The sequence below is a fragment of the Rana temporaria genome, chromosome 1, assembly GCF_905171775.1.
Source record: "Rana temporaria chromosome 1, aRanTem1.1, whole genome shotgun sequence".
NCBI lineage: Eukaryota > Metazoa > Chordata > Amphibia > Anura > Ranidae > Rana > Rana temporaria.
The window spans coordinates 4221501-4245448 of NC_053489.1; the positions used below are offsets into that span (position 1 = coordinate 4221501).

At 45.6% G+C, this 23948-nt stretch overlaps 1 protein-coding gene across 1 annotated transcript in view; it reads right to left on the reverse strand.

The window, feature by feature from the left end:
• LOC120925116 (vomeronasal type-2 receptor 26-like) overlaps nt 1-23948 on the reverse strand; it is a 48503-nt gene that overhangs the window by 16162 nt on the left and 8393 nt on the right. Inside the window, exon 2 of the mRNA XM_040335990.1 lies at nt 21677-21997. Coding sequence (XP_040191924.1) covers nt 21677-21997 — 321 coding nt within the window. The remainder of the gene's footprint in view (nt 1-21676; nt 21998-23948) is intronic.

Below are 23948 nucleotides of genomic sequence, written 5' to 3' on the forward strand. Positions count from 1 at the left end.
GTGCCCAGAATAAATCCCCTCGGCATCTTCCGTTGGGACTTCTGCAACCCATTCCCAATGGGGAGCGCCCATGGTCACACCTGGGAATGGACTTTATTGTGGACCTTCCTGTGTCCCGAGGCCATACAGTCATTCTCATGATTGTGGATCGGTTCTCCAAAATGTGGCATTGTGTTCCATTCAAGAAGTTACCCACTGCACAGGAGTTGGCCACGGTTTTAGCCAGGGAGGTCTTCCGGTTGCACGGTTTGCCTAAAGAGATAGTTTTGGATCGAAGGAGTCAGTTTGTGTCCAGGTTCTGGCATGCTTTTTGCTCTCAGTTGGGTATTCCACTCTCCTTCTCTTCGGCTTACCACCCTCAGTCCAATGGGGCCGCAGAGCAATCCAATCAAGCCCTGGAGCAATTTCTTCGTTGCCATGTCTCCGATCATCAGGACAATTGGGTTGACCTTCTGCCATGGGCTGAGTTTGCCAGGAACACGGCGGTTAACTCTTCCTCTGGGATGTCTCCCTTCATAGCCAATTATGGGTTCCAACCTGCGGTATTACCGGAGTCATTCTCTCCCCAAGATGTTCCGGCTGTGGAGAACCACCTTTCTGCCCTACGTGCTTCATGGGTACAGATCCAGAGGTCCCTCAGGGTCTCTGCACAGCGCCAGAAGCTACAGGCTGTTGGCAGACGGTTGCCTGCTCCTTCCTACCAGGTTGGAGATCGTGTATGGTTGTCCACTCGCAATCTCAACCTCCGAGTGCCCACTCCTAAGCTGGCTCCTCGCTTTGTTGGCGCTTTCCGTGTGCTCCGCAGGGTGAACCCGGTTGCCTATGCTCTTGCGCTTCCATCTGGTATGCGGGTTTCCAATGTGTTTTACATTTCCCTGTTGAAGCCACTAATATGCAATCGTTTCACCTCCTTCGGTTCCTCGGCCTCGTCCTGTCCAGGTGGGCGATCATGAAGAATACGAGGTGAGCGATATCCTGGACTCACGCTTGGTCCGTGGCCGGTTGCAGTTCTTGGTCCACTGGCGTGGGTATGGTCCAGAGGAGCGTTCCTGGGTTCCTTCCGCAGATGTCCATGCTCCCGTCCTCCTCCGAGCCTTCCACGCGCGCTTTCCCCAGAAGCCGTATTTTGCGACGCGGAGGAGGGGCCCTTGAGGGGGAGGTACTGTCATGGTCTTACCTCTTTGTAGGCTTCTCATCACTGACATGTGCTAGCAGCCATCTTGCTTAATGGGGTTCTTGTAACCTGCCACACCCTGCGGCTCCTCCTTCCCACTGGGAGGAGCTGGCTGCTCAGCATATATATATGACAGCAGCTGCAGCATTTCCTCGCTTGGGCCTTTTGTCTGACACCCCTTCTGTGATCGTGCTGCTGCTCCTGGTCACTGACCCGGCTTCGGACGGTCCTTCTGGTTCCTGATCCCGTTTTACCCCGTCTCTGGCTACAGACTCCGGCTTGGCTGACTCTCATCCCTCGCTATCGACCCTGGCACCGTTGGACTACTCTTCTGGCTGTTCCGACCATCAGTGTGGACTTTGACCTTGCTGTTTGGTTTCCAATAAAATCTTCTTATTCATTTATCTGTTTTGTACGTCTGATTCATGCTTCCTTGACACTGATGATGTGGTGGGACATGCGTCTGAGGATTTCGGGGACAACCTGGTGCACACATCTGCTCATGGTGGATTGTGCCATCCCAAACACGACTCCACTTGTACGCTGGAACGAGCCACTGGCAAGGAAATGGAGTGTTGCCAGTACCTTGACCAGTGGCTCCACTACATGTGAGCGATGTGTCTGGCTGGTGATGTCATCATGCAGGGTTGTGGCTATTTCCAGGATGGCATCAGGGCTGAATCTGAAGATGCGATACACCTCTGAATCTCCCATGCCAAAGACGTTTAGGCGTGGTCGGTATATCCTCTCCTGTGCCCTCCTCCTACGCGCCTGTGAAGCCAGTAGTATAGCTATGACCATGGATGCCCCTGGCATGTTGGCATACAGATTGTTGTCCTCAAGTGTGGATGCTCAGCTCGTCCGTAATGGTGCTGCTGCAGCTGCTCTCCGGCTGACCTGTGCATGTCTGCTGCTGACTTACCCCTGCTTTATGAGGGGTAACTTTAGGCCGGACATACAACTTACGCACGGCGCGCATAGCCCGCATCGGGCGCACGTACGTTCGTGGATTGCTGTATCTCCCGCATTTGCCGTGGAACACCCTGTTAAAGCCTATGGGAGAAATCTAAAGTGCTAATTTTAAAGGCTTATATGCAAGTTATTGTCATAAAAAGTGTTTGGGGACCCGGGTCCTGCCCCAGAGGACATGTATCAATGCAAAAAAAGTTTTAAAAACTGCAGTTTTTTCGGGAGCAGGGTGAGCAACCACTAGTAAATGGTTGTGAGGATGAGGCCCTTGTCCCCATCAACTTGGGGCCATGCTGCTTTGAGGGGGTCGCAGACCCCCAAAGCATCCTCCCAATGTTGAGGGCATGTGGACTGGTACAGTCCCCCTCTTTTCCTGCGGCCTGTCAGGTTGCATGCTCGGATAAAGGGTCTGGTGTGGATTTTGGGGGGGAACTCCACACCATTTTTTTTTCATTTGGGGTGGAGTTTCCCCTAAAATCCATACCAGACCTGAAAGGTCTAGAATGGATATTTGGGGGGAACCCCACGTAATTGTTTTTTAAATTTGACGCGGGGTTCCCCTTAATATCCATAACAGACCTGAAGGGCCTGGTAATTGAATTTGGGGGGACCCCCAGGCATTTTTTTTTTATGAATGACAACAATTCATTATAGCCGTGAATGATTTTAAATTACTTTTTTTCCTTCAGAAATTACACTTTGTGCAGAGACAGTTTTAAGCACGGGAAACATGTGCTGCTTTACAGGCATACTATACACCCCCAGGTACGAAATTTAAAGGATTATTTCACTTTTTTTGTTTCACTACGCATTATTAAGTTCACTGCTCCCGAAAAAATTGCAATTTTTTTAACTTTTTTTGCATTGATACATGTCCCCTGGGGCAGGATCCGGGTCCCCAAACACTTTTTAGGACAATAACTTGCATATTAGCCTTTAAAATGAGCACTTTAGATTTTAAACGTTCGAGTCCCATAGACTTTAATGGAGTTCTAAAGTTCACACAAACATTTGGTCTGTTCGCAGGTTCTGGTGCAAACGGATCGGGGTGGTGTTCGCCTCATCCCTAGTTAAAAGGCAATATCCCGATTACCCTGTGGAAATAAATGTGCCAGACGGCCTGTGATCACTGAGGGTTGCATGCAATCAAAGCCTCACAGTCGCAATGCTTGGACAGGAAAACAATTTGTATTCATTTTGGACTTTTAGATTTGAGTTCACATTGAGAATTTTGATGTTGACACTATTGTTTCCACCACATGAAGTTTGTTATCCAATTGCCCTTTAACGTTGTTTTCTCAGTGATTTCACGTAACCTCTAATAATTTGTCCCAAGTATAAATACTGCTTTAAAAATCCAAAGAGAAAATCAACCGCATTTGACCGCATTTTAGGAGTCACTCGTACCGAAATCCAGGTAGCTCCATGTTTTTTAGTTTTTTTTTTAAATGTATATACAGTAACTGCAAATTTCTGATTGGGGGAATTACTACCCTGAACTGTTTTTTTGTTCTGTTTACAGCCTAATGAATTCAGCAGGTCTGGGTAGAATCTGGCCATGGATAATACTGGTGGTCATTCCACTCCAAAGTCTAGAAGATGTTTTGTAGTTCATCCACTTCTTCAGGTATAATGAGTGATGGGAACATATCCCGGCATTTATATCCACACATCTAGACCTGACACCTTCATCTAATCACCATGGAATGAGTCAGGGAAGATGTTGGTGGTCTGTGAACAGGATGGGGGGAGGGGGTTAGATTTTGTCTGGAGATGGGTTTAGGGACAAAACTAGAATGTTTCTTGTATAAGTTCTGGATCAGCTTCCCCAGTGTAACTCACCTTGTCTCCTTTCCATGATATTTGCTCTGGTTCTAGTGTAAGTTGCTGACCCTCTGAAAGGGACCCATCAAAGTGACCCACATGCATCCAATCAGTGATATTTCTATCTTTCATTCTTGTAATCCAATTTACAATGTCCAGTGGTCTGGGTAGTTCTCCTTTATCATTAAAAATCATGACCTCACCATTCGGATCCTTGTACTGGACTTCTTTTACATAGCGGGACAGCTTAAATAATGACAGAAATTATTATAGGTAACTTTTTTATAGAATGTTTAATATTTTTTTGACTATAGATTTTTTATCTAGTTATATCTCAATTAGGGAGGAGCTTTATGTTTGAGTCAAACATTAGTTCAACTCGAACGTTGGCTGTTCGCCCGTTCGGCGAAAAGCAAACAATTTGGGGTGTTCGCTGCAAATTCAAAAAGCCGCAGAACACCATTTAAAAGTCTATGGGAGAAATCAAAAGTGTCAATTTCAACGGTTAATATGCAAGTTATTGTCATAAAAAGTGTTTGGGGACCTGGGTCCTGCCCCAGGGATATGTATCAATGCAACAAAAGTTCTAAAAACTGCAGTTTTTCCGAGAGCAGTGATTTTAATAATGCTTAAAGTGAAACAATAAAAGTGAAATATTCCTTTAAATTTTGTAACGGGGGGGTGTATATTATGCCTGTAAAGTAGCGCATGTTTCCTATGTTTAGAACTGTCCCTGCACAAAATGAAATTTCGAAAGGAAAAAAGTAATTTAAAACTACTTGCGGCTATAAATAAATTGTCGGTCCCAGCAATACAGGTATGAAATGTAAAGGAAGATTTCACTTTTCACTGCTCACAAAAAAAAACACCTGTTTTTAAAACTTTTTTTTAAAATGAGCACTTTTGATTTTTCATGTTCATGTTCCATAGAATTTAATGATGTTCATGTGTTAGAACAAACATTTTTTGCCTGTTCGCATGTTCTGGAGCGAACTTGCTCATCCCCAATCTCAATCAGAGAATGTCATCGGGATCAGATGACCTGTTTGCTGAGAATTTATAATCAGATACATTGTAATGGGACTATTTATAAACAATTTGATTTGTGAATGTGAACGCTCCAGAGATAAATCAATAATTCTTCCCCATTACAATACACTGGCTCAGCCTCATCTTGAATATACAGTTCAGTTTTGGTCACCAATCCTCAGGAAAGATGTTGATGAATTAGAAAGAGTTCCATAAAGGGCAAAACAATTAAAACGGAGGACAGAGGATCTCAGCTATGAGGACTGATAGATTACAGGTATTCACTCTGGAGAAAAGCCACTTAACCCTTTTGCCGTTGGGTCCATACATTTTTTTATATGTTTTTGGGGGATATTTATTATAGCAAATAATAAAAAATATTGCATTTTTTTCAAAATTGTCGCTCTATTTTTGTTTATAGCGCAAACAATAAAAACCGCAGAGGTGATCAAATGCCACCAAAAGGAAGCTCTATTTGTGGGAAAAAATGACGCCAATTTTGTTTGGGAGCCACATCGCAAGACCGCGCAATTGTCAGTTAAAGCGATGCAGTGCCGAATCGCAAAAAAGGGGCCTGGTCCTTTACCTGCATTTTGGTCCGGGTCTTAAGTGGTTAGGGACTGGAATGCTGTTTCAGCCTCTGGGGTCCATTTAACCATGACATACTCTTTCCCTTTTGTCAGGTTGGTTAGGGGCACAGCCTGAGAAGCAAAGTGGGGAATGATTCGCCCATAATAGCCAGCGATTCAGAGAAAGACTTGCATCTGCTTCTTGCTGTTGGGACATGACCAACTCTGTATGGTCTCGACTTTATTGACTTGGGGTTTTATCACTCCCCTCCCAATGGTGTACCCAAGATATTTGGCCCCCTCCTGTCCATTGGAGCACTTCTTTGGGTTGGCCGTATAAAACCCAGCTTCCCGGATAGAGTCTGAGACTTATTGCACTTTTGGCAGATGTGAGACCCAATCTGTGCTTTGGATAATTACATCATCCAGGAAAGCTGCAGCATACTTCTGATGGGGCCTCAGAATCTGGTCCATTTTCCGCTGGAATGTTGCCGATGCATTTTGTAACCCAAACGGCATTCTTTTATATTGGAACGCCCCATCTGTGGTTACAAACGTGGTCTCCTCCTTGGCCGATTCGGCAAGGGAATTTGCCAATACCCTTTGGTGAGATCGAGAATTGTCATATATCGGGCTGTTCCCTGCCGGTCGATCAACTCATCTATGTGTGGCATGGGGTAGGTGTCAAATTTTGTAACTTTGTTCAGCTGTCGAAAATCATTACAAAATCGCCAGCTCCCATCCGGTTTAGGCACTAAGACTATGGGACTGGACCAATCACTTTGGGATTCCTCTATCACCCCCAACTTAAGCATTCTCTGTACTTCCTCACGTATTGCCTCCTGTTGGGCTTCTGGGATGCAATAGGGTTTTAGCTTCACCCTTTCTCCGGGCGGGGTGATAATATCATGCTCTACCCCAAACGTTTGTCCTGGCAGCTCAGAGAAAACCTCTTTGTTGCGAAGCACAATCTCCTTAACCTTCTGTTGTTGGGGCTTTGACAAGGTAACTGCTATTCCAACCTCAGGAGTCATGCAATCAGACTGAGCTGGTGACAAACCTGTTTGGGCTTTTGCCTTCCTGGTTGTCTGACCTTGTAATTCACTTTGCTCAATTTTTCCATTATCTCGTAGGGGCCTTGCCATTTGGCGAGGAATTTGCTTTCAACCGTAGGGATTAGTACCAATACCCTATCCCCCGGGTTATACATTCTCTGTTGTGCTAACTGCGCTTGGGCCAAATGTTCCTTTACGATTGGCATTACCTGTGCAATTCTATCTTGCATCAGGGCGACATGCTCAATCACAATCCTGTGGGGAGATCTCTCACTTTCCTAAGTTTCCTTGGCAATATCCAACAGCCCTCTTGAGTGTCTCCCATAGAGTAACTTGAAGGGTGAGAAACCCATAGAGGATTGAGATACCTCCCTAATTGCAGACATCAAATAGGGTATTAGACAGTCCCAATCCTTTCTATCTCTATCCACCACCTTCTTTAACATTTGTTTTAGGGTTTTATTGAATCGTTCAACCAACCCATCTGTTTGGGGGTGATACACAGATGTACACAATTGTGTCACTTTGTTTGTTAAAGTTTTAAAGTTTTTTTTTTATAACAAACATGTCATACTTACCTCCACTGTGAAGTTTGTTTTGCACAGAGTGCCCCTGATCCTCCTGTTCTGGGGTACCACAGCAGCTCTCGCGGCTCCTCTCCGTAATAGCTGACCCCCTCTGGGAAGCTCTCTCCCGAGGGGAGTTACCTTGCGGGCGTGCTCCCGTGTCATACACTCGGCGTTCAGGGGCCATTAAGGTGAAAAAAACATGAACCTTTACAACCCCTTTAAGACCAGACACACACTAAATCTAATGTGCTTAATATGTCACATGTCCAGTCACATGACTATGTCCCTGTATGGAACCAACATCCATCAATTTAAACATAACCATTGCATGTTCAGCATGCTGCAGTTTATGATTAATACTATATTCCATGAACACTGGCTCATATATATTCTTCACCATCTTCCAATGCCCCGGAGCTGCACCCAGACTTGTATCACCAATCTCTCTCATTTCCACAATGGGATCTCTATGTCTATGCCCTTGACAGACTACATCCCGATCGAGTCTCGGCTACATATCCCTGGCTCCAGATCCATTCAATCCACAGGTCTACACTCCCTACACTCCTCCTCTCTTTCCCCCAGCCTATCAGAAGACACCAGCCCCTCCCCTCTCCTCCCCCTCCCCTCTCATACGCCCACCAGGCAAGCATGGATGCAGGTCTGACAAAGAAGCCATGCATGCTCTGAAACGTATTACCGTCCACGAGGCAATTTTTCTGAACTGCGGTCATTACTACATGACATAAATTAGGATCAAATCCTAGAAACATTGAACACTGACGAAAAATGGCAATGCTTCAGGAGCATATTAACCATTTCAAACAAAACAATGTACCCGTACGTTGGTATTTTGATGCTAAATACCGGGGTTATGCCAACAGCTAGCTGCCATAACGCCGGTATTTTTGGGGATGCTGTGCACTTCTTTTTACGATAAAAATAATCTCCACGGCAGATTCGCCATGAGATCACTTTTATCGGTTGTGGGAGAGGTGCCCACACTACAAGGAATGCAATAAAACTTGTAAGAACGCAATTAGGGTGGTTAAAAAAAAGACCACAAGAGAAACATAGTGGAGAAGAGTAAAAAAACATATATATTATAAAAAAAAATTATATATATATATATATATATATATATATATATATATATTAACAGTAAAAAAGTGAGATCAGAGCACATTGACCACATAAAAGACAATGATGGGAGGATGGTTACGGATGACACAGAGAAGGCAACTGTACAAAATTCCTTCCTCTCCTCAGCTTTTATGCAGGAAAAGAAGAGGTATATTGTGACATTGCTGTTAGTAACACAATGCAGGACACACCCTAGTGGCTAACAGAGGCCGGAGTGAAGGGAAGACTTAATAAACTTAATACAAATAAATCCCCAGGACCAGATGGCTTGCACCAGAGAGTCCTCAGAGAACTCAGTCAGATTATAGGCAGACCATTGCTCCTAATCTTTGCAGACAGCATACTGACAGGAATTGTCCCAGCTGATTGGAGAAAAGCCAATATGGTACCAATATTCAAAAAAAGGGCAGAGACAAATCCCTGTAAACTACAGGCCAGTCAGCCTAACATCAATAGTAGGTAAATTATTGGAGGAGATGATAAGGGACTGTATCTAAAAATGTACTGGAGAAAAAATATCATTAGTAGTAATCAGCATGGGTTCTCGAAAGGTCATTCCTGCCAGACCAATCTGCTACCATTCTATAAGGAAGTGAGCTGCCATCAAGACAGAGGAAGGACTGTGAAGCATTTGATACAGTCCCCCATGAGTGCTTAATCTACAAGCTGGGGTCTGCAGGCATGGAACATAAGGTTTGTTCTTGGGTAAAAAAATGGTTACAGGGGCGTGTCCAAAGGGTGGTGATAAATAATGTGTATTCAGAGTGGTAAGTGGAGTACCCCAAGGTTCTGTCTTGGGACCAATTCTATTCAATTTATTCATAATTGATATAGAGGATGGGATAAAAATAGCTCAATCTCAGTTTTTGCGGACAACACAAAAATAAGCAGGGCAATAACTTCACATCAGAATATAGAAATGTTTTAACCTTTTTAAACTACTCACTAGGGGGAGAACCTCTGGGGGGAATCAAGGAGCAATAGCCTGCAATGTCAAGCTGCAGCTACCAAAGTCGAATATTAACATGCAAAAAAAAGGGATATACTCCAGAGATAAAAATATAATCCTACCACTTTATAAGTCTTTGGTTAGACCACATCTGGAGTATTCTGTCCAGTTCTGGTCACCAGTCCTCAGAAGGGATGTGCTGGAACTGGAGAGAGTTCAAAGAAAGGCAACACAACTAATAAAGTGACTGGATGCCCTCAAATATAAGAAACACCTACAAGCACTACATTTATTCTCGCTGGAGAGGAGATATGATAGCGATTTATAAATACCTCAATGGTGATCCCAGCATAGGAAAAAAACTCTTCAGTCTCATGCAGTGTAAGAGAACACAGGGCCACACAATGAGATTGGTGGAGAAGTGGTTTAACCTTAAACTCCCCAGGGGGTATTTTCAAAAACGCTGCCCTGTGCCTCCGTAAGAAAGGGGCAAATTCTACCTGAATCTGGGCCAGTGTCTACAAAATAGGGGATAGAATTATGGCATTTTTATTATTTTTTTTACTAGTAATAGCAGCGAACCACGATTTTTATTGTGACTGCGACTTTATGGCGGACACATCGGACACTTTTGACAAATTTTTGGGGCCATTGTAATTTTTCCGGCGATCAGTGCTATAAAAATCAGTGCTGTGAAAATGACACTGGCAGTGAAGTGGTTTAACTACTATGTGGCGCTGAAGGGGTTAAGTGTGCTCTAGAGAGTGCTTCTAACTGTAGGGAGTATGGGCTGTGTGTGACACGACAGTGATCACCGCTTCTGATTATAGGAACCTGTGGTCACTGTCCTGTCACTAGGAAGACTGGGGAAATGCTTTTTTTTTTTTTTTTTTTTTAACAGAAAGATGTTTTTATTAACAAAACAGCATTACAAGAAATGCATTAGTCGACAATCAGATTAGCATAGAAACGGTGACAGTCAGAAACAAGCAATTTCAGCATTTGCAGATTATAAAACAAAGGCAAAAAAAAAAGAGGAAATAATAAAAGTAAAGTAAACAAACGAGGTGCAAGTTCATAGCTCTCCCACCCCAGCACACCCCAACCGTAAACTAACAGGCGCAGACCCAACCGGAGTACTCCTCAGAGTATACTAGGGCAAATGTCCGTCGCCCCTGCGCCAAATCCTCACATATCCAACCAGAACATGCAAGCAACTCAGCAGCCGATCAAAGTGGGCGGTGCCCCGGGAGAGAGGGGGGCAACGGCCCCCATGCCGGGCGGGGGGTGAGTCCATCTCTAGTCCCCCACCCCTGCGCATCCACCCGAGCGACCAGACCTTATCATACTTAGCAGGGCACTGCCTACTCTCATACGTGAGTTTGTAAAGGGGCAAAGCCGAGTCCACCGCCTTCCTCCAGGAGCCAAGGGTGGGGGTCCCACGACATCCACCGTAGCAGTATCTCCCTCCTAGCATAAAACAGTGAGAATGTAATACATAGCTTAGTATACCTGTCTCCCTCGACCTCACCCAAATGACTCAGAAGGAGCACCATGGGATTCCAATGGCACCCTGGTCCCTCCTATGTCGCTAAGCCTCTCTGCTACCCCCGCCCAGTACGGCCGAAGCTTCGGGCAGTCCCAACCCATGTGCCAGAAGGTCCCCACCTCAACCCAACACCTGGGACAGTTCGGATCCAGATGTGGGTATATGTTGGCCATTCTATGAGGGGTGAAGTAGGCCCTATGTAGGAACTTGAGCTGGAGGAACCTGTCTTTAGCTGCTATAATGGACGGGATGTAGGTGGAGACACATTCCTCCTATTCCTCCTCCCCCAAAGCTGGAATGTCCCCCCTCCATTTATCCATTACCCGGGTGAGTTTAACATCATGGCCCACCGTCAGATACATATACAGAGTGGAAAGGGGCTTCCCCATTGCTCTCGACGTCAACAGTCGCTTAATTGAGTCGGGTTCCAGGGTGAGTGCGTCTGGGAATTGGGCCCTCATCGCATGCCTCAGCTGATAGTATTTAAACTCGAGGGAATTAGGGAGGGAGTACTGTCGTCTCAGCTCTTGAAAGGGCTTGATCCTACCTTCTGCTATGACATGTTTGAGGGTGGTGATCCCGCGTCTGGCCCACTGTGAGGGTTCAGGCAGATCGCAGAGATGAGGCAGGGTGGGATTACCCCACAATGGGGTGTGTGGAGAGATACAATTCGGTTTAGAGTAAATTGCTCTGGCCGCCCGCCACACCCTAACAGTCGTCTTCATGGACGCCGTCAGAGGATGCGGGGCACCGGGACCCCTGTACACCAGATTAGTCAATGCAGCATATGACCCCAGTATGGCCGCTCAAGTCTCACCGCCGGGTTCTGTCTGGGCTGGGAGAACCACCAGCGCACCATAACTAGGACAGCCGCCCAGTAATACAACATAACATTTGGGAGAGCCAGCCCACCCCCCGATAAGGGGAGATATAGTATCTGTCTCGCCACCCTGGGTGGCCTCCCGGCCCAAATGAAAGAAGTCAGTACCCCCTCCAGTCGTCTAAAGAAGGATCTGGGAATGTGGGAAGGGGTATTGCAAAAGAAATATAAGAACTTAGGGAGGAACACCATTTTGAGCAGGTTCACCCTGCCAACTGGGGTCAGTGGGAGGGTGCGCCAGGCCGTGCATTTGTCAGCGAGATGAGAAAGGAGAGGCTGTACGTTCCCCTCGATATATTCCTGTGTGGTGTTACTAATCCGAATGCCTAGATATGTGAAGGTGCCCACCCACTGGAGGGGGGTTCCAGTATCTACTCTTGGAAGCGAGGGGTGCAATGGGAAGAGAACGGACTTGCCCCAATTTATGCGGATTCCTGAGAACCGAATTCCTCAAATAGGTCAAGTGCTCTCCGTAGCGACTGAGAGGCATCTGCCAGATAAAGTAGAGTGTCGTCCGCATAAAGGGACACCTTCTCCTATATATCCCCCACCGCTATGCCCTTGACCCCGGCCTCAGCCCTCAGGCCAATGGCGAGGGGCTCGACCGCCAGAGCGAAAAGTCCTGGCGATAGCGGACAGCCCTGGCGTGTGCCCCGGCCCAAGGGGAAAGTATCCGAGAGGAGACCATTCGTGCGGACCCTAGCCCTGGGATCAGCGTAAAGCATCCCCAACCTTGCCAGAAAATTTGGCCCGAAGCCGAACCACCCAAGGACACCCCACAGGAACTCCCACTCCACCGAGTAAAAGGCTTTTTCGGCATCTAAGAACGCCACTACCCCCGCAGACTCCGGCCGCGCCCTGTCCATATACGTGAAAAGCCTTCTAATGTTAATGTCCGTTCCCCTCCCCGGCATGAACCCCGTTTGGTCTGGATGTACCAAAGCAGTTATGACTGTGTTTAGTCTCCTGGCCAAGACTTTGGCCAGGAGTTTCGCATCAACATTTATCAGTGAGATGGGGCGATATGAGGAGCACAAGGTCGGGTCCTTACCTGGTTTAGGGATCACCACCACCACTGCCTCACTCAGGGAATGCGGGAGCTCCCGCACCCTCTGCGCCTCTGTTAACATACCAAGCATTTTGTCCGTCAAGTCCTCAGAGTATTGTTTGTAAAATTCAACCGGTATACCGTCGGGGTCCGGCGACTTACCCGATTGGAGGGTCTTAAGAGCTTTTAAGAGTTCGTCAGAAGTTATGGGGGCATCGAGCAGCTCGCGGTATTTAGTGGTCAGAACCGGGATGTCAATGGGATCTAGATAGGAGGCCAGGTCATCACTAGAGTACCCAGCCCTGGAGCTGTAGAGGTTTTTATAGAAGGAGACAAAGCAGTCGTTTATCTCGTCAGGGGCATACAGTAGGTCTCCCCCCGGTCCCCGTATGCAGGGCACGCACATCCCCCCGGATTGTTCCCGTGACAACTAGGCCAGTAGCTTCCCGGATCTCTCCCCCTGCTCGAATATACCGTGCGATTGGGTGAGTAAACGTTTCTGGGTGAGAGAGATGCGAATTCGCACCACCTCCCCCATCAGGGACTGAAGTGCATCATAGTCACAGGGATCCCTGGAACGGACATATTGCGCTTCCTGCAGATCTGCCCTCCCCTCTGCTCCCACCAAGTCAGCCCTCCTCTCCCTCCGGACCCTAGCTATTATTGATTGATACCGACCCCACGTGTACGATTTAAAGGCATCCCATACCGACAATGCTCCGGCCGAGCCGGGATTGACCACCCAGTAATCCTGTAGCTCTTCCCTAAAGTGACCATCCACTGCCTCGTCTGACACCCAAAACCTGGACAGCCTCCATAAAACTGTGCCCGGGGCCGAGGAGAGCTCCACCGTCAGGAGAAGCGGCGCATGGTCTGAAATGCCCCTAGGGAGAATCCTAATGTCCTGAACCTTAGGCAATGCCAGGTACGCCAGGTCTATTCTAGAGAAGGACCTATGAGATGCAGAGTGACAGGTGTAAGCTCTGGAGTGAGGATTCCTCCAGCGCCACACGTCCGTCAATCCATACAGTTCCGCCCACTCCACCAGACCAGAGTGGAAAGGTCCACTCTGGGACATCCTGTCCAAGCTCTGGTCCGGGACCATGTTAAAGTCTCCCATTATGACCAAGTTATCACTAGCAAAATCAGCTATTTCCGAGGTGACCCGGTGTAGAAGAGAGATCGATGCAGGAGGGGGCAGATAGACCCCTGCTATAACCAACCTCATGGACCTGATCTGTGCATGAATTATGACATACCTGCCATCCGAGTCAAGTGTCAAGTTGAGCAGCCTAAAGGGAAGGGACTTGTGCACCAGGATGCTAACTCCCCTGGCAAAGTTTGAATAGGTGGAGTGATAGTGATGTCCTATCCAGGGTTTTTTCAGGGCCAGCGTTCTACTACCCACCAAGTGGGTCTCCTGGAGGATACAAATATGTGGGCTGTGGGCCCTAATGAATTGAAATACCAGCGACCTCTTCGTTGGAGAATTTAGACCCCTAGTGTTCCATGACAGTATGTTAAGAGCTGACATACCTGCAACTGGGGGGAATTATCTCAGGATGAAAAGGGTGCCCAGCCCCTGAGACTGCTCTCTTGACTCAGAAGGGACAGCCAAAACCTATACCTGACACTGACTTACGTAATGCATATTCAGAACCTACTTGCAAGACACTTTTGTGGAAAAAAATAAAATAAAACACAAACCATAAACCATCCCCAACACGGGAACCCTCCCCTCCCCCCACCCCACCCAACCCCTTAAAACTGAGGCAGGTTTCCATCCCAAAACCAAAAAACAGCTCTTTGGCTGCAAAGGGGGGTCCTGTGCAAGGGCCGCTCTCAACCCCTCACAAGTTCAGCGGGGTCAAGGAGTGAGTTGCGCTATGTCCTCCTAGCTGTAGCATCCTCCGGGATATATCTCAGACTGTCGGGAACAAAAACAAAAAAACAAAAATGATAATAACAATTCAAAAAAGTATATGTAAATGAAGGTTCCCTCCAATAAGAAAGGGGAATAAGTAAACCATCAACTCGTAAGGACTGCAGGCCTGTCTATCAGATCCTTGGGTGACAGGAAGCCGCAGCTGCAGAATTCTCCCAGTTCGTCTAACCAGGGGCACCATCATAATGTCCCACACGTGAGGGGTACCTGGGCTCCCCGTGAAGGCAGCCACAGCATCAACGGGCACAACAGTTGCAACAGACGCTGTGGGTGTGCAACAAAACAGAGGAATGGTGTAGTGCTCATCAGAACAAGTCTAAGGACGGGCCCCAGTGCATAATAAAGGTCGTCAGTGGGTACTCACGGCTCAAGCTCTTGTATGATGATCACGAGGCAGGGACTCCAACCAGGCAGAAGCGTCTCTCGGGGAAGTGAAGAAGTGGGTTGTCTCACCATCCTGGACTCTCAGGCGGGCTGGAAAGAGAACGCTGTAGTGGATGTTGCGAGCCCTCAATGCCGCCTTCACATGATCAAACGATTTCCTCAATTTCTGCGTTTCTATAGAGTAGTCAGGGAAGACGCGCACGTCCACAATGCTGCTTCTTAAAGGGGATGTATATATATACGTCCTTTTGCGCAGCCGTGCCATTCTCCCGACGTATATCGTAGTGCGGCGGTTGGCAAACGGTTAAAGAACACAACATACAGGCATTTGAGAAAAAAATATAGACACTGACACACACACACCTACACAGGTTGAACTGGATGGACTATTGCCTTTATTCAACTTTAAAGGGTCACTAAAGGAAAGTTTTTTTTTTTTTTTTCTGAAATGACTGTTTACATAAAAGTTAACTGATTCCTTTTAAAAATGATTACAAATAGATAAAAATCAATCATATAATGTGCCTGCAGGTTAGTTTTACTTTTAAACTGGTTTCATGTTCCTGTAAACTAGAGAGACACACAGAAAAAAAACAAACAAATCCAGGGCAGTGTTTTGTTTTTAAAATGAATCTGATTGGTTCTGTTAAGTTTTAGACACACAGTAATGACAGCTTAGACCTACAGTGAAAATCTCCCAGTATGATGGTTATAAGGAAACAGACAACCAGGAAGTGTGGAGATCAGAGCAGAATTACAGCTACTTCAAAGCAAAAACGAACAATAAGGACATGAAACCAGTACTGCAGTAAGGTAAAGGAAGCTATTTAGCTTAAAAAAATTCCTTTAGTGACCCTTTAATGTAACTATGAGTGCACTGGTCGGCACAACTATTGTCCATTGATACTACAATTCTGTCTGTCACGATGGAAGACAGGACTTGTAGTTTATTCATTCACAGATTCTTGTAACAAAGTCGTGTGGGCGGAGTCATGCTGGTTTTAAATGTGGCTGCGGTTTTGGGGGAGAGGAACCCCTACCCACTGGCATGTGGGGTTTGGGGGGTGAGGGAACATGTGCTGGAACATGTTACACCCTAAATACTGATGTGCCATGTAACCTGTTCCAAAAAGTGAACTTAGCTTTAAAAGCATTACCTATGGAAAAGTGAAGGTACTAAAGTTTGTCACCATTTCAGAGGTCCCGGTCATTGTTTGGCTTGTCATACTGACTATCTATTTATTCAGTGCAACCTCATCTTTTATATTTTACCAAATAAGTGGGTAATATATTACAACCTTCCTTCTATTCATTTCCAGCACCATACTGGGGTGACCATGACTGACAATGTCATAGAAGCCCAGGCATGCTGGGATTTGTAGTCCTGGGAGCTCTTCTCTTCACACTGTGAACTGCTGTAACCTATCCGCGTTGATAGGCTTTATTTTGCGCGTTTAAACTTGTGCTGCGTGATGTCACTGTATACATGGGCAGGCTAAAGGGGTTAGAGTCAGGGGTGGGGCCAAGGTGGGGGTAGCAAAATGTAGATTTGCCTAGGGTGTCAAAAATCTTTGCACCAGCACCGAACATGAACCTAAACTGGGTGTAATCTTTGTCTGGGCGCATTGTGTTCCAGTACTGAACTGACCGAGTATAAAAAGATACGAGTAAACTTTCATTGGACGCTCTGTAATGGAATTTCTGGCTGTCTGCAAAGCAGACAGACAGATATTCTGTGTCTCATTCATCTTAATGAAATAATCCATAATTAACCTAAATAGATTCACTCACCATCATTCTCTGCCATTCATACAAGCAAGAGACCTCACACCAGCATGTTCTCATTCCATTCAGCTCTCAGTCATCCACCTTGACTTCAAGCAGCTCGTTTATTATATAGGGTCAATCATCAGTAACAAAAGGTGTGGCTTCACAAAACAGCCAATCAGACATGGTGTATACATTCAAAAGAACCAATCACAGCATTGTTATTCAAACAATGCTTAGTAGTGGTTTGTGCAGACGGCTGCGGGCAGTCTGCATGCTCTGTGAGACACAAAGGAATCAGGAAGCATGGCTACCCAGAGCCGTGTGCAAACCAAAACCAATGTTGCAAACCATACTTAAATCATGGATCCGATAGCCATAATTTTCATATAGTTATCCTACAGTTTCCAGGTACGCAGATCTGTCCACTTGGGGTCATTTAATGCAGTCGGCAAGAAGTGGCCAGTTCCTTGCTGAGGCATAAATTAACGTCCCTAAAAGGAGCGTGCAGATCTGCTGTTTCCATGAAAAGGTGTTTGCCCCAATGGCCTTCCACCAACGTATGTATGCGTGTATTCGCTCACCTGAGCGCACTACAGCAAAACCGACACTGGGGGGACATCTGACAACATACATTTATAGAATTTTCCACAACAGCTCTCACCTTATACTTTAGTGTGTGTGGATTTATTTCAGATTGTTTGTTCTTTATTTTAAAAGAGAAATCCATGTCATGTAATGCTTGAGCCAAAATGTAGACTGAGATATACACTCTATAGGATGTTTTCTCATCAGGAAAAGATAAACCAAGTGGAAGTGTCATCACACCGCAGTCCCTAAGAGAGTGTCTAAATGTGAGTGGAATGAGGAAATTTTTCATTTGGTTTTTTGAAAAGCATCCACATTGAGTTATGAGAATATCCTCCATCAGGGGGTTATTTGGGAGGTTGGATGGATAAATACTATAAAAATATTCCAGCATTTCCTTTATGTAGAGATTGGGGAATGTAAACGCCAAGCTGCAGTTACTGAGAGCAAAAAACATTTCACTCATTGACCAAGAATCTGGTATAATAAAAGTTTTCTCCGTGTAATAAGGGACATTATGATACAAAAACTTGTAATAAGTCCGACTAACTGAGCCACAAATAATGAGAACTTCTGTGGTTGAGCTCCGCAGCTCTGGAGGAATTGTATTATAATTCTTTACAGACACCAGAATCTTGAATTCAATACAAATCCCATGATCAGATAAATGTTTGCTGAGATGTCGGATCTCCCTCTCTCCGTATTCATCATCAGATGTAAGGATCCCGACCCAGTTCCACTTTAACCTTTCCAGTAACTTTGCTATGGCCACATATTGCATCTCATCATCCGGAACTGTCCGGAAAAAGTTTGGATACATCTTTCTATCACTCAGTAAAGTATCTCTGGCTCCATAACTAATCTAGAAAGGAAGAAAACTGTCTGTATAAATAATGTGGAATGCTTAACTACTTGCCGACCAGCCGCCGTCATTCTACGGAGGCAGGTCGGCTCTCCTGGGCGAGAGCACGTCATAATATGTTGGCTCTTAGAGCGGGCACCAGGGGCGCGTGCGCGCCGCCAGAGGCACGCGGGCGTGCCCCCCGCTCGCCCCCGACTCCCGTGCGTGTGCCCGGTGGGCGCGATCGCCGCTGGGCACCCGCGATTGCTCGTTACAGACCGGGGACCGGGAGCTGTGTGTGTAAACACACAGCTCTCGGTCCTGTCAGCAGGGGAAATGCTGATCTTCTGTTCATACAATGTATGAACAGAGGATCAGTGTTTCCCCTAGTGAGGCCACCCACCCCACAGTAAGAACACACCCAGGGACATACTTAACCCCTTCCCCGCCCCCTAGTGTTAACCCCTTCACTGCCAGTGGCATTTTTATAGTAATCCAATGCATTTTTATAGCACTGATCGCTATAAAAATGCCACTGGTCCCAAAAATTTGTCAAAAGTGTCCGAGGTGTCCGCCATAATGTCGCAGTACCGAAAAAAAATCGCTGATCGCCGCCATTACTAGTAAAAAAAAATATTAATAAAAATGACATAAAAATACCCCCTATTTTGTAAACGCTATAACTTTTGCGCAAACCAATCAATAAACGCTTATTGCGTTTTTTTTTTACCAAAAATACGTAGAAGAATACGTATCGGCCTAAACTGAGGAAAAAAAATGTTTTTTTTATATATTTTTGGGGGATATTTATTACAGCAAAAAGTAAAAAATATTCATTTTTTTTTAAAATTGTCGCTCTATTTTTGTTTATAGCGCAAAAAATAAAAACCGCAGAGGTGATCAAATACCACCAAAAGAAAGCTCTATTTGTGGGAAAAAAAGGACGCCAATTTTGTTTGGGAGCCACGTCGCACGACCGCGCAATTGTCAGTTAAAGCGACGCAGTCCCGAATCGCAAAAAGTGCTCTGGTCTTTGACCAGCAATATGGTCCGGGGGGTAAGTGGTTAATATCCAAATGGAAAGAACAAAATCTTAATAGCTTCAACTCTTTTGGGAAGATTTAGGAGTGTGTCCAAGGAGAATGTTTGACAATTCTTCCGGAAGCCCATTTGAGACGTCAGGCACCGGTTTTGGATGAGAAGGCCGGACTCACAGTCTCAGCTCTAATTCATCCCAAAGGTGTTCTTTCGGGTTGAGGTCAGTCAAGTTCCTCCACCCCAAACACCCGCATCCATGTCTTTATGGACCTTGCTTTGTGCACTGGTCAAAATCATTTGGTGGAGGACGATTATGGTGCAGGGTGGTGTTTCAGGGGTTGGGCCTTAGTTTCAGTGAAGGGAACTCTTAACCATTTAAGCCCCGAGCCTGTTTTTCAGATTCAACGTTTACAAGACTAAAACATTTTTTTTTGCTAGAAAATGACTTAAAACCCCCAAACATTATATATATTTTTTTCTAACACCCTAGAGAATAAAATGGCTGTCATTGCAATACATTTTGTCACACCGTATTTGCGCAGCGGTCTTACAAGCGCACTTTTTTTGAGAAAATTCACTTTTTTTAATTAAAAAATAAGACAACAATAAATTTGGCCAAATTTTTTTATATATTGTGAAAGATAATGGTACGCCGAGTAAAATTATACCCGACATGTCACGCTTAAAAATTGCGCCCGCTCGTGGCATGGCGTCAAACTTTTACCCTTAAAAATATCGATAGGCGACGTTTAAAAAATTCTATAGGTTGCATTTTTTGAGCTACAGAGGAGGTCTAGGGCTAGAATTATTGCTCTTGCTCTAACGATCGCGGCGATACCTCACTTGTGTGGTTTGAACACCGTTTTCATATGCGGGCGCTACTCGCGTATGCGTTCGCTTCTGCGCGCGAGCTTGTCGGGACGGGGCGCTTTAAAACAATTGTTTTTGTTTTCTTATTTATTTGTATTTATTTTATAATTTTTACACTGAAATAAAAAAAAATGTGTCACTTTTATTCCTATTACAAGGAATGTAAACATCCCTTGTAATAGAAAAAAGCATGACAGATCCTCTTAAATATGAGATCTGGGGTCAAAAAGACCTCACATCTCATATTTAGACTTAAATGCAAAAAAAAAAAAAAATATATGGAAATGTTGTCATTTAAAAAAATGACAACTAAAAAATTTCTCGCCGCCATAGTGAAGCACGGGGAAGCCGTATTTACACACGGCTCTCCCCGTTCTTCAGCTCCAGGGAGCGATCGCGACTATAAACAAATAGCCGCGCCGTCGTCCCGGATCGCTCCCCGAGGCTTACCGACTGCCGCATGTAGCGGGGGGGGTCCCGATCGGACCCCCCACCCACGTCAAGCAGAGCACGTACAGGTACGTTGATGTGCCTGTCCGTGCCATTCTGCTGACGTATATCTACATGAGGAGGTCGGCAAGTGGTTAAGACGCTGGGCGGGACTGACATTTTGACGTCACTTCTGCCCAGCAATGCTATGAGGACGGGTGGGGGCCATCTTGCCCTCACTCGCATCCTCACACAGTAGGCAGCAGCACCCGATCGCCTCCGCCGCTACCGACGGCTCCGGTAAGCGGCGGAGGGCGCGGGAGAGCTGCGGGAGGGCCCCTCTCCCACAACCGATAATGGCAATCTCACGGCGAATCTGCCGCGGAGACCGACATTATCGTTTACACGGCCGCTCACTGAAAAGATGGATATATCGGTTGTGGCAGCAGCTGCTGCCGTTACCGAGATATCCATCTTTAAAAACAGGACGTATATATATAATGGGCGGGCGTTAACCGGTTAAGATGTCAGCATATCAAGACATTTTGGACAATTCAATTCTCCCAACTTTGTGGGAACAGTTTGGGGATGGCCCCTTCCTGTTTCAACCTCACAAATGTGCTTCCTAAAGAATGGTCAAACATTCCCATAGACACCCTCCTAAACCTTGTGGACAGCCTTCCCAGAAGAGTTGAAGCTGTTAAAGCTGTAAAGGGTGGCCCAACTCAATATTGAACCCTACGGACTAAGACTGGGATGCCATTAAAGTTGATGCGTGTGTAAAGGCAGGTGTCCCAATACTTTTGGTAATATAGGGTATAATCATCAGAGGACTGAATGGGCAAAAGTTCAGGCATTTGTCCAAATGCCATAACAGCCAAATTCTGGACTGAACCATTGGCCCATCCCTACACAACACTGCCTTCTTTATTTAGAACAATCTTATACTTTATGACACTTTGCCACAAGGATTATTTGCACCCTTTTGACCCACCTCACCATAAGACGACTCGCTGTCCTGACGTTACATAATATAGGAAATTCTTCTTCTCTTACCTGGGTGTAACCATATAGATTCAGCAGCTGGGCCATTTGGAGAGTGGTGTCAGAATGGAGATCTCCAATGAAACCAGCCAGGGCACCCCGCTCCATACAGGAATAATTTGGAGCTTCCTTTGTATGTCCAGACAATATCTGTAGAACGTCTTTTATAGCTTTATTCGCATGTCCACAAGAATCATACACATGATATCCCAGAGTTATGTTGGGAAAAATATCTGGACTGCGGTTTATCTCATCAATAGCAAATATAAAAGCCAGGAGATGTCTGTATTCTCTCGTGTAAACCCTGCAGAAAATGGAGAGTTTTTCATTGGTCTACAGGACAAGCCGAAATTATTCATGGCAAAATGTAGAACACATTTCAACTGAAGATCTATGGTGGGATTGGTGGTCGTGTGTATTGCTCCATAGGACCAGCAACTTGAAAAAATGTTAACATGTTTATTATCATCAGAACATGACATGGCACGTAGCAATTGATACATAACTAGATAGTAAAACATTCATATATATATATATACACATCACACAATGACATAACAACAATTCATATATGTACACACGGGTCATATAGTGGCACATACATGTAGTTCTAGTGTAATCATATATGGGCATAGATCATATGGTGACATATTGCAGTACCGGTAATGTAAACCATAAGTACCGGATATCATACGATCAATTGGAAAAACAAAATTGCTGTATGAAGGTGAAAAATAAACTGAATGTTAGGGACATGACCGCATCCCATAAGCTTGGTGCGTTTTGTGGATCAACTCCACTTCTTCAGGAGCGGATACATAACAAGTTCTATGAAAAAGCAAAAATTACCAACATGATCCAATGTAAAGACCCAATAGGTGACTTCCTCAAGGGTCAAAGGTCAGATGTTGAGTGTCAGCTTTTTAAAACCCGTATGCGTGGTCACCTGATCTTTGACCCCAGAAGAAATCACATGGTAGTGGCGATACGCGTTGGGCAGAGTCGGGTGACATAGCGCAGGCAGCACACGGGAGCCACGACCCCGCTGGAGATAGAGATGGAATGCACAGTTTTTATTTTAGATGTGAGTGGATATGTTCAATAAATTCTGTGTGTTTTTAAACACTTCACATTGGGGGCTTGTTTGCTTTGATTGAGGGGAAACGGATAAAAAAATAAGTTACTCCACACGGCTCACATAAAGCCTCTAACATAACTCAGAGAGGGGAAAGAAGGAGAAGGACACACATACCCAAGTTGGGGAAGATGAGATCGGACCTACACAGGTCTATTATTGAGGTGATCGCAGTGGTGAATCGGTGTCGGGGATTGACGCACATGTATGCCGTATTGAACCCACGTAGGGTGAAGGTTACAGAGGATCATATTTAACCACTTGACCACCGCCCCATGTCAAAAAGACGTCCTCTTTTTAAAGTTGAATATCTCGATAACGGCAGCAGCTGCTGCCACAACCGAGATATTCATCTTTTCAGGGGGCGGTGGTGTACACGATAACGGCGGTCTCCGCGGCGGATTCGCCGCGAGATCGCCGTTATCGGTGGCGGGAGAGGGGCCCCCCCCCTCCCGCCGCTCTCCCGCGCCCTCCGCCGCTTACCGGAGCCGTAGGTAGCGGCGGAGGGGATCGGATGTGTCCGGCAGCTGAGCGGGGACGGAACTGAAGGAGAAATCTCCTTCACCCGTCCTCATAGCTCTGCTGGGCGGAAGTGACGTCAAAACGTCAGTCCCGCCCAGCCTCTTAAAGAAAATTTTTTTTTTTTGTCATTTGAAAAAATGACATATTTTTTTTTTATTTTTTTTTTGCATTTAAGTCTAATTATGAGATCTGAGGTCTTTTTGACCCCAGATCTCATATTTAAGAGGACCTGTCATGCTTTTTTCTATTACAAGGGATGTTTACATTCCTTGTAATAGGAATAAAAGTGATCAATTTTTTTTTTTTTTTATTTCAGTGTAAAAAATTATAAAACTAAATAAAAATAAATAAGAAAACCAAAAAAATTTTTTTTAAAGCGCCCTGTCCCGACGAGCTCGCGCGCAGAAGCAAACGCATATGCGAGTAGCGCCCGCATATGAAAACGGTATTCAAACCACACAAGTGAGGTATCGCCGCGATCGTTAGAGTGAGAGCAATAATTCTAGCCCTAGACCTACTCTGCAACTCAAAAAATGCAACCTGTAGAATTTTTTAAACGTCGCCTATCGAGATTTTTAAGGGTAAAAGTTTGACGCCATGCCACGAGCGGGCGCAATTTTTAAGCGT